Source organism: Carcharhinus amblyrhynchos, chromosome 1 (genome assembly GCF_965287045.1).
Source record: "Carcharhinus amblyrhynchos chromosome 1, sCarAmb.v2.hapA, whole genome shotgun sequence".
Classification (NCBI taxonomy): Eukaryota; Metazoa; Chordata; class Chondrichthyes; order Carcharhiniformes; family Carcharhinidae; genus Carcharhinus; species Carcharhinus amblyrhynchos.
In genome coordinates, this window is record NC_137324.1 from 59719918 (window position 1) to 59731896 (window position 11979).

The following is an 11979-nucleotide window of genomic DNA, read 5'->3' on the forward strand; positions in this document are numbered from 1 at the left end:
GCCATAGGAAACTGCAGCAGCTCCTGGAAGCTGGCCCGTCCACACTCAGAGTCTCTGCGGCACAGACAATGCAAACAGCTGGTGCTGCCCGGGCCGGGCCCCTGGACCAATCAGAGTGGAGGGAGTGCGGGGGAGGGAGGGGAGGGGGAGACGTACGTCTGACGTCAGGCGTGCTCGACGTCAGACCAATGGCGAGGGGCTGGAGGAAGCGCAGGCAGAGTGTGTGAGAGATAAGGAGCAGTGAGCATGAGCGGCTGGACTGCGCACAGTGCCTGCCTGCACAAACCCATCCCCAGTGTCTAGCAGCAACAAGCCGCAACGACCGCACTCCCTACTCTGTGGATATAACCAAGGACTCCCTGGAAACTCCCTTCCCCCACCACCATCCCACCAGCCCCCATCCAAAAAAAAGAGGGGGACAAAAAACAAAACAAAAAAAAACTTTTACACAATAGCAAGAAATGGGAGACATGGGAGATCCACCCAAAAGTAAGTTTTCTTCATTGCTGTTGCATTTCGAGGATCGGATTCAAGTGCTGGGAGTTGGTTAGTTTGGCAGGTCAATTCCTGACGGTGCTTTTAGCTTTACTGTTGCCTCCGACTTTCTTTCGTTGGTCTAGAACAATAATTATGCTGCCTAGCGTTTGGATTGATTTTGTGTGTTGTACAGCACTAGCCTCCAGCTTCAGGCGAACGATGAAAAGTCTTGTATTGTTAAAATATATTCCCACCACTAGCGATACGTGTGAACAAAATCGCTTTTTGTAGCAGCGTAGAGTGGAAGTGAAACCGTGCTAAACAGTTTCTGAGCATTTGGATTGCATCTTTCAGAGCCTTGTCTGATGTGTCACAGATGCATACATCTGATAGCTGAGGATCTCTGCTCGGATCAGTAAAATGTGATGCTGCAGAATAATTGCACATTTACTGTTTGTGAAATGCTGATTGTAACTGTATCATGTGTGGACTCTTCAATGTTCTCTAAACTTTGTATATTTAGCACACAGTTAAACAAAAGACCTGCATGCTTCTCAAGATTCTTAAAAATAAATTCAGAACCCCCTGCACGCGTTTTTGATAAAAACAGTGTGAGAATGTTCAGGCGGAAATAAAAGTTCAGTTCCTGATTTCGAGTAACTCGTTCAGAACTAAAATGTATATTAGTTCCTATCCCAGATATTTTAATCTTTTACTTTGGATCCTACCTTGTTACAAAACCGTTTGAGATATATAGTTGGATCTATCCAGTAAATGCAATTGCTATATTTATATTACGAAAAGCTATAGTCGAATATATGTCTGACAGAAGGGGCCAAGTCTTTGATGGATCTCACGACACCATGTTCATATCAATTTACAGAAAAACGCCTTATTTCACTGTGTGTTGGCTGTGGGAATCAGATTCATGATCAGTATATTCTTCGAGTTTCTCCGGATCTGGAATGGCATGCAGCTTGTCTGAAATGTGCAGAGTGCAATCAGTATTTGGACGAAACGTGTACCTGCTTCGTTAGGGATGGCAAAACATACTGCAAGAGGGACTATATTCGGTGAGTGAGGTCTTGGAATTTTAAAAAAATAAAGATAATATTCTAGTTCCATTAAACTATGTTGCCCTTGAGCTGTCTGTAAACGGCACCCCCATCCTCAACATTAACCCTTCAACAGCTTTATTCCTACCTGTTTTGCCTTATCTTATCTCAACTGGCGGGTAGACGAGATCAAATTGCCCATTATTTGGCAGCGAACAATTGACATATTTAGATAATGCAACCGCTTCCTTTTAGTAGGCACAGCAATCTGTGTACTGAGGGTAAAGGAAGCTTGCCGTTTCTGGTTCTGCTATCCACAAATCTGAGCTTTTAAAACGTTTGCCACTGAAACTGTTGTTTAAATGTTTACGAGGGACAGCAATTCGTTAAAAAAACTATCGCTGTCATCAGTTTTGTTTGTGTATTTCCGAACGCTTGTATTTGTGGGTGGAAAGGAAGGGTGTGAACTGAAAGTGCAAATTCAGTTCCAATGAGCGCTGTCATATGAAGAGTTTTGTTGGATACAAGTGAATATTTTGCAGCAAAGCAATCTTCGACCGATATCAAAATTCCCGATGTAATGTATTGTGCACGCTCTTGTGTTGATACGCACAAATTTGACAATTGATTTTAAAAACACTTGATATTATTTTCCTATTAAACTGGGGGAATCAAGTTTAACATAAAGATCGCTGTCAAAAGAAATTAAAATACTGTCACTAATTGAAACACTGACTCTTAAAATATGACTTCTTTCTAATAAATGTTCAAAAACGAACATTTTAATTCGGATAAAAAGCACAGATTCCGAGATTGGATTATTTAAATAAATGAAAATCGATGTTTACCATATCAATTAAACTACTGCACAATATGCAAAAATTAAAATCATGTTATTCTGTAATGAATGTACACTAACTAAAAATCTGTGATTAAACTTAACATCGAATAGTGCATTAACTCGCTTTGCGTTTGTGTATCATGCAGTGCACATTCCATTGTTTTTCTAAAAAAAAGCTTTAACATGATGTGGAAGTTTATCGCGGAGTAGTGGACATGATGAGAATTAAAATGATCGGAAATATATTTTACATTCCGACTTCTGTGAAGCATAATTTGGTCTATTTGGCATCATCTGTGTTATGATTAACAAAAAATTCCACAGTCAATTCAGAAGCAATTGTGTGTTGGTTTGTTAGGACTAGGATCACCTTCCCTCTGTAGTGAAGTGTATGACATGCTGGATGGAGCCCCCTTTGACCCTTTGCTGAATGTTTTTGATTTTTTTCTCTTTTTGACTTGCAGATTGTACGGAACAAAATGTGCAAAGTGTAATATAGGATTCAGTAAGAATGACTTTGTAATGAGAGCTCGCAGTAAGGTGTATCACATCGATTGCTTCCGCTGTGTGGCGTGCAGTCGCCAGCTCATCCCCGGTGATGAATTCGCATTGCGGGAAGACGGTCTCTTCTGCCGGGCGGATCACGATGTTGTAGAACGAGCCTCGGTTGGCCCAGACCCCCTCAGTCCCATGCATGGCAACAGACCCTTACAGATGGCGGGTATGTACGCTTTCAAAACTTCGTTTTGTTAGAGTCCATCCACACATCATCATGCAGGATGAAAACAGATAATTGATACTGTCTCTCATCCAGCAGTTCAACATTTTGAGCATTTTGTTACGACGCACAACAGTAAAGTTTCCAGTTATAAAGTTCACATTTTGATTTTCTGTACGTTTTACCCACACGTTTCACCACAGAACCAGAATGTGTGGTCTGAATATTGGCAATGGTACACTGTACAGGCGAAACACAACACGTGCATGTTTTCTTTCTGCCTTACAGTTTGTTGGCATTCAGGGTAAATTACAGACAAATGTAGGTACTATGAACTTGAGCACACTGTCCTACCATGTTAAATGACTGAAGCAGTTTTACAACTTTTTGGCAGTGGGAGAAGAAGTGTCCATTTACTTACCTCTGTGTTTCAAGTTGATCTGCTTTTAATGATTGGAGATTCAGACTTTGAAGGAACGTGGCTTCACTTATAAATATTCCCATCGCTATTCAAACGAGTTATTCAGACACCATTTCTAAATGTATTATATTTTTAATGAAGAGTTCCATAAATTTGAAGGAGACAATTGTACAGTTAAAATACCATGGCGGAACCGTTTTCTAGTGGCAGCGTGTTATATTGGCGTGGAATAAATTTGTTTTGTAAATGCAACTTCCCATTTTATTGATGTAAATGTAAACAGTAACCTTGGATTCAGAGAAGTATTTGAAGGTTTCTGAGAATTGCTCTATATTCCAAATCTGTTGAAACAGCCTTCATGAATCGATGACTCCGTTTATATTCGCTCAGAGGTTAGCTAATGTGGGCTTCTGTAGCCAGCCGAGGCTTTTCAGCGTCATTTTTTTTAAGATTTCCAGCTCGCAAACAGAAAGGTGCCCTTATTGCAATACATAGAATTCCGAAAGACAATCGATTTGAAATCTGCATAATTATATGTTTGAAGACTTTTCAAGTAGCGTCTGTCGCATTTGATCTTTCAATCCCATGTAAATATTGGATCTTGCTACAGCAGTGATGCTGTATTCTTTGTTGTCCTTTACAGCATTTCGGTGCTGCCAGATAGCAAATGCACATGCTATGTAAATGTAACTTTATTCAAGTAACATGCCTGGCACTAAGTATCAAATTACATCACACGATAAATGCTGGATTGCAATTTTCACAACACGACCTGATTTTGTTTTACAAACTTTAATAACCTCTTTAAATGGTTATTTGCACCACAATGCAATGCCTGTTTATACTACCTGATCCATGCCATTAAATTTCATCAAATGCATGGCTGTAAGTTTATTTTCTGAAACGGAAGACTGTTTTGATTTATGATTGACCGATGCCAATTAAGTACAGTGCTTCTGTAATGGAAATGTTATTCCAATTGTTTCTAGTTAGACCCCTTTCACAGAAAACCATATTTCAGAGCAGCCTAACATAATTGTGGGCGGACTTTCTGAAAATCTCATTTTACCTGCTGCATGGTCCACTGAACCTTTCATAAACACATCAAACGCCGCAATTCTCTGATCACACCCTTGAAACTTTGCGGGAGCCCCCCGTTTATCACATCATATATCTGGCTGCATGGAAAGTGGAGTCTGATTCTGCTCGGTGCAATAAAAATACCCCAAACTGCTGCCTTACAAACTTGCACAGCAGCGGCGGCGACCGTAGCAAAAGCCACAAGTTACTAACCGCTTGGTTTCCTCCTACAGAGTGGCTTGTATCAACAATGCGCCCCTATCTGAATTGTATTTGTATGGAGTTGGCTAGTATTAGTATTCAAATAACAGGAGAATGCGATTGAAGCCGAGGCTGAAACCCAGTCCTAGGCACATTGTTTCTGATTCATTTAAATTTAATTGGCACCAACAGATAGTGGAATGTACATATCATACACAAAAATATATTTAAGGTTGATTTGTTTCAGCTCTTGGACCTGGTGCAGTTAAACCCGTTTTGCACATCATGCCGGACGATTCCAAGACTACTTTTAACCTGATTTTACTGTGACCTCAGACCTCTAATCCTTCCTTCAAAACCACATTCTCTGACAAACTCAAACTTTATTTCAAATCGGTCCACGCCATTAAATATGGCTTCGCGGTCGTCTTAGGCTTGAATGTTATTGTCAGGACAAATATTAAAAGCATATTCCAATGCCCACCTTGCTGCTCAACTCATTTAGGATATATGGCCTGTGGTTTTTTTTCTTGCAGCAGAGCCCATTTCTGCCCGACAGCCAGCGTTGAGGCCGCATGTTCACAAACAGCCGGAGAAGACGACTCGGGTGCGGACAGTTCTGAACGAGAAGCAGCTCCACACATTACGGACTTGTTATGCAGCCAACCCCAGGCCCGACGCGCTCATGAAGGAGCAGCTTGTGGAAATGACAGGATTGAGCCCCCGTGTCATTAGAGTCTGGTTTCAAAACAAGCGCTGTAAGGACAAGAAAAAGAGCATCCTCATGAAGCAATTGCAACAACAACAGCCCAACGATAAAACAGTAAGTGTTTCTCTCTTCCCCGCTCTCTTACTGAACTTTCATGGGGACTTTGAGAGGAGACATGTCTATTTGCATGTAAACTGGAAGACGAATGGCTGAAAACATTGCTAGCTATCCCCTAATGCTTGAAACACCAGCGTTTTCATGAGCAATTCTAGTGATAAAAGCACGACAGTACCCATATCCAATTTTCAACCACCGATCTTTGAGTTAAATAATATCATTCGGATTCACAGGACATTCGCTCATTGCTAAACAATATTGCACGACAAAGCAAAAGTAGTGTTTTTGAAATTATTGCAATTGTTAATACGGATGAAATGGCCCTTAGTCCGTTCTGGGCATTGGTATGTTGGTGGGTCAATTAGTATCCAATTCTTGGAAGTTTATCTTAAGAGTTCGGACAGCTATTAGATTTGGGGTCACTCATGTTACCTCTTGTGGATATTACTGTAAGAACAGTATGTTTTTGGAAGTGAATGAATAGCATATTACCAACATTAGAAATGATGTTTGTATATTTATATTACCTGTGCCATGGGGTTATAATGGCAGTTCAACATTATTAGCATTTCCTACTCCATCTTATGCATGATATCACAGTGCACTATTTTACTGCAACATGTATAGAATTATTTAGATTACATATCACATGTATTGGGAGATCCTAGATTGTATGGTGCATTTTTGATGGGCAACAGAAAGTGGCTTACATGAAATTTTAAAGTGTTACCATTGCAAGGTGCCCAGTTCAGAACATTGTGCATTGTTCACAAAATAAGAAAGAAAAGTGAATGGAGGTGTACTGTTATTAATAAAATAAAGTAATAAGTACTGTTTTTTTTTGGAGAATATCCAGGGGATGACAGGGACCCCAATGGTAGCTGCCAGTCCTGAGAGACATGACAGCAGTTTGCAAGCCAATCCTGTGGAGGTGCAGAGTTACCAGCCACCTTGGAAAGTTTTGAGTGACTTCGCCTTGCAGAGTGATATCGAACAGCCTGCCTTTCAGCAACTGGTGAGTGCCAGCAACATGCAGAACACCTTCACCACCACCACAGTACAGACTGCACCAGAAATCACTGCAATCAGGGGACCTGCTACACACCAATCCATATATAGACAATTCATGGATATAAAAATTGCAGAATCCCTCTTTTGCCAGCCTTAGTATTTTCATTTTGACGACCATCAAGAATATAGGGGATTTTTAAAAATCAAAATTGTTTACATAAGCTTTTTCCCATATTCACATAATTTGTGTTTAACATTTACACTGATAATGGCTTGTTGTCTGAAACATGCACTTCTATTTTATTTCAGTTACTGTCAAATAGGCATTTTTAGTCAGATATTTCATATTAAAAACACTACTGATTATTTTAATGAAGTGTTGGATGGGAAGGGGGAAACCACAGTACTGAAGGCAGGACACATGCAGGAAATGAAATTGAAACAAAATGCATATTATTGCTATATTTTCTCAACTTTAGATTTAGTGTTATTAAAAGTCAGCAGATTGGTAATCAGGAAACCCTCCCCACTAGTCTTCTAAGTAAACATTATCTGTGAACAATGGAGCTGAAACTTCTTTATTTCACCCAACTCTTGGTAAAGGTGGATATAAGTCTTATATGATCACAGTGATGGTAGAGTTTTGTCACTGAATAATTAGACCTAATTTAACTGCTTAGAATGTGTTACAATACTGAATTGAAGAATAACCTAAATTGTGCTTCCCTTTGGTGCTTAACGTACAAAATGCTTGGGTTCTTGAAGTAAAAATAATGCTCGAGAGGCATCTGCAAAAGGCATGTAATGTATGATAAAATTACTCAACTCAGTAACCCACTTCAGCTTAACTCTTTAAGGCCAGTGGCAGCCCCTTTGCAAGGTATCCCCAAACAAATGAGCAAAATGTTTCCTGCCTTTCCTGTTTGGAATTCACTGCACTTTCATGTCAGAAATAGTTACTCAGTGATAGGAAACATTCTCTTGCTTCAGAGTGCAAAAAAGCATAGTACTCAAGGGGTTAAACAAATATGTGATGTTTTACAATAAATAATGAATTCCTGCGGAATATATTAATTCGTTATGTACTTTTGGAAAACTTAATGTATTACTTTACATTATTAAATGTTGCACTGGGAAATTAACTAGACCTACTTGTGCTTTACTAGGAGACCTTTATTATTTACTTTGCCATTGTTTTCAACTTAGAGATATATAGCACTTTAATGGTAACTTGACAAAAAAGCACGTTCTGTTTATTGTAATTTGATTGTCTTTAATGATAAAATTAATGCAACCCATTGTACAACTATCATTACAAAGGTCAAAAATATATTTTTCATGAATGTTATTTTCTGATATGTGCAACTTGGATTGATGTCAACATTTTGAAGAGGCCATAGATCATTCATTTGCTATGATTTTTACAGGTTAATTTTTCAGAGGGAGGGCCAGGTTCTAACTCCACTGGAAGTGAAGTAGCGTCCATGTCCTCCCAACTCCCTGACACACCAAACAGCATGGTAGCAAGTCCTATAGAGGCATGAGGAGCCTGAACTCTCAGTACAGCCCTACAGAGAGCCATGAGGAACCCTGGACCCTCAAAACTCTCTAGCCCACACTTTTTTTAAAAAAAAGTTCATGCAACCTGGTCCATGTCTGATCAGAAAGCAGCCATCATCTGTTTGCACGAAGTCTCTGTGTTCAAACAACCAATGTTGTACCCTAGCAACACTGTGACGACAATCAGACACTAGAGTGGGATCTGGCTACAAGTGCAAATAGAAGAGACTCCTAAGGCATCCGGGACTTCATGCAAAGACATTTTTGAAGATATAGAAAAGGATGTATGCTCAAGAACCTGAGAGATGTGATTTGAATGTGTTGCACACACAAACAGATAAGATGATCCAGTGGAGTGACTATAGTCCCAACATCTTCAATGGTGCTGCCTAGAAAGGACATCAGTGGGTCAGCTTTGCCAAAAAAAAACCCCAGAAGAGTCCCATACATCTGCAAAAGGTGGACTGGAAAGACAATCGTGACATGCAGAATGTACCACAGCCTAAGTAGTTCAGTGACTGTCCTATAGGATCAGTTCTGAAAGGTATAGTTGCATTTTTGCAATGCTTTTAATTGACCTATAACTAAGGACAATTGGATCCTAGATCTTTAGCATGTAGCTAGTTCATGAGATTACAGTCCCTGCAATGAAATTATGAAGGCAACTACTGATATTTCATTTTTTTTATTTTTTATTAAAAAGCTCAAGCATTGCAACAAGGTATACCTCTTTTTGCCACAGCTTCGTGGGATTTGTGTGTGAACTCGTGTCCGTCCAGAATTGTCCCAAAGATGTGTATACTCCTAGGTTAAAACAGTTCCCAACAACAGTTTTAGCTCTGGAAAGAAACATTTTGTTTGTTCTTGTACTGCAAAATTATAAATAATTTATTATTTATTGTCAACAGACTTGCCACTTTTCATGTCTTTTTGACATTTTATGTTTGCTGAAGTAAAACATGTACTGTGGTCTTTGAAAAACATGTCTAATTTTATGTGTCCTGTCTTTTCTTGAAGATTATGTAAAAAATAAAAGAAAATGCCATATGTAGAAATATATCTTCAAGATTATTTCACTAATAAAAATGTTGAGATAACTGAAAGATGACATCAAGCCTTTTGCAGATACAGCCATTGTAATTTGATAAATTAGTTTGAGGATTAACTGTTTTTAAAACATTTTTTAATTGCTTCACATTTAAGTGTACTTACATAAAGACATCCATACCTCTGATTTTAAATGGGGGGGTGGGGGGGAGGAGAAATTTAATCACCAGTCCTTTAAAAACTCAAAACAACAGTTACTTTTGTAGTTTTCTCTTGTTTGATAATGGTAGAGAGAATATTTTATTGCCTTGAAAAAGTTAATTTAAACTAATTTAAAAGTAAAGAATGATTAATAAACAATCGTTTATAAAATTTCAAACTATTACTAAAAATGATATCTACTTATCACATTTTATTCTCCCTTTATTCTGCTTTTCATTGTTTTACTTGTATTTTAGCAGTGGTGGAGTCGGCTGCATTTCAAGCAGTTTACTCCAGCTCGAATGTGCACTGATCAGTGTTGGGAAGTTTGAACGCGTGTAAACTTGGCACTGCAGTTTTGGAAGTGCCGATATTGGCTGGTAAAATGTGTTGGCGGTTATTATAACAGCAGCTCTATCAGTATGGTTCCTTATAAGGTTGTGTTGTGTCTATCGAAAGGAAGTTTGGCATTCAGAGCTGCCCATGTGTTGTCTTTTTTCTCTATATACGGGTAAACACTTCGGAAGAAAACAAATAGGATAGGAATAGCGTCTGCTAAATATCGGCAGCAGTCTTGCCGTGACATGTAACACCTTTAAATAAACAATCCACCCCGCCCTTTCCCATCGCCCCAAAATTTGGGTAGTGACATCTCAGAAATAGAAGGCACTTTTTTTTATTTAATGCGCAAATCTACAAATTCATCTTCGTACCTATGGAATGCGACAACGATTCTAGTTAAACGTTGTTTTGGCGGGCTGTTTGATTTTTTTTGTGAACACATGGTTATAATGGCATCAGTTACTAGGAAACAACAGGGCCATTGGGAGCTTACATCCGCTCTCATCACTGCAGTATCTCTCCCAACTGCTGGCCCCAATTGATTTTTATCAAGAGTCTGGTAACTTCCTTTCCTAAAAAAACACAATCAATCCTGTTAGTCATGATTTGAATTCATATTTGGATCCTTTCATATCACACAGGTGTGACATCTCCACGTGAAAATTGTTAAAATATTAACTCGGGGAATAAAAATTTGGTTTTAAAAAGTCCCCAAATGTCTGTCACGAACATGCAGAAGTATGTTTTCGTTGACATACATCTTAAATTTGCCTCAGCGAGCTGGACATGGCAGATAGACTGTATGTCAGTAGTAGAGTAGACTGAACTGAATGACTATATGATTTGGATATTGACTGAATCAATCTAATGAGCCATCAAAATGGACAATTGCTCCCTCACTAACCATCCGGTCTGGCCTTATCTTCTTGACCTTCTTTGTCCACTTGGTTTGCTGCCAATGCAGTTTTGTTTTCAATTGAAATTCGTAGTTGAGAGTTCATTAGATGCCAAACAAATAGCTTAGTTTACTTTAAACCAGAATGCAATGAAGGACGGACACAGCAGAGTAACGCTACCGTAAGAAGGCGGAAGAAATTGCCACGCTTTTTTTTGGTCGGCGGCGGTTAACATTTAGAACTCATTGTTGTATGGAAGAACACACAAAGCGAGATAAATGAAACATCCCTTGAAGGCACAGGGAAGGGCAAGACTGGGCTAAGTTCATCAGAACTTTAGACGATTGGATTACCTAACTTGGATAGCAAAATTCGAGAAAATGTTCATTATTGTCGACCAATTGGTTCAAGTAAACTGGCAAAAGTGCGGGTTGTATTATTCAGCAATGGTCGAATACTCATCTAAGAATTAATCACAAAACTCGGGCAAGTTCTGCTGCACTTCTAAACTGCGCCAATCGAACATTGTATGACGACTCGACACACTCATACATATGTCTGCGAATGCATGCGTGTAATGTGCATCATATATATGCATATGTATTTACATATATAATATATTGCAGATGAATGAGCAATTGTTTCCCCTATCTACATTTATGTGTGGCAGTTATTTGAATTGATTTTAGTTGCATGATGTCGATTGCAGACATTTGATACAGTTTTCTTTTTTTGGGAAATCCAAGACATTTTGACGCCTCTCATTGTAAAATACTTCAAAAACAGAAGCTTAGTGAACACGACTAACTAAATGAATGCTATGTTCAGACAACTCGTCTGTCGGGAGATTTATTAGTATCGATTCTGTTTAGAGATATGCCTAGGTTGATGTACGCTTTAAGAAAAAAAGAATGGTTCTGTTCTGTAAATCCTGCAAACGACTTTTTTCATAAAATGTCTCTTCCTGGTGGGAACTTGCCTGGGTGCTTCTGGCGGAGGTTCCTGTTCTCACTGTTGTTTGTCCAGATAGTGGAACAAGCCACTGAATGACAATGTTTGAGTTCAGGCGCCACAAAAACAAACTTTACAGCTCGATTTCCGAGCATTTGATGAACGATCCCTTTATATACAGCTCAGTGTACGAGACTTCCCAACCAATAAAAAAAACATACAACATTAAACAGGGAAAAGACAGCCCCGCCCTCCCATCAAATGCCATGTACTTATATTAAACATTCTAATTTTTTTTAGCTGTAATTTGTCTCCACTGAACGAGTTGACGGTCCCCCTTTCCATCCAGGAC

General features: G+C 39.1%; 1 protein-coding gene across 2 annotated transcripts; it reads left to right on the forward strand.

Moving 5' to 3' along the window:
- Positions 1-246: 246 nt before the first annotated feature.
- On the forward strand, positions 247-9225 carry isl1a (ISL LIM homeobox 1a). 2 transcript variants are annotated; one of them, XM_080197991.1, is made up of 6 exons: positions 247-489; positions 1361-1550; positions 2838-3094; positions 5330-5616; positions 6467-6634; positions 8058-9225. In XM_080197991.1, exons 1-6 carry the CDS (start codon positions 462-464, stop codon positions 8172-8174), a joined length of 1047 nt encoding a protein of 348 aa, XP_080054117.1. In that variant the 5' UTR covers positions 247-461; the 3' UTR covers positions 8175-9225. The 2 variants fall into 2 exon arrangements, with proteins under 2 accessions (XP_080054117.1, XP_080054109.1); XM_080197983.1 differs by having other exon boundaries at positions 6467-8121.
- The last annotated feature ends 2754 nt before the right edge of the window (positions 9226-11979 follow it).

What these genes read in the sequence shown, in the direction of transcription:
- isl1a (XM_080197983.1), top strand. Translation starts at nt 462, where the DNA reads ATGGGAGACATGGGAGATCCACCCAAAA. An exon ending in TGCAAGAGGGACTATATTCG is followed by an intron (nt 1,551 to 2,837) that starts GTGAGTGAGGTC and finishes TTTGACTTGCAG; the next exon opens with ATTGTACGGAACAAAATGTG. An exon ending in AACAGCCCAACGATAAAACA is followed by an intron (nt 5,617 to 6,466) that starts GTAAGTGTTTCT and finishes TTTTTTTTGGAG; the next exon opens with AATATCCAGGGGATGACAGG.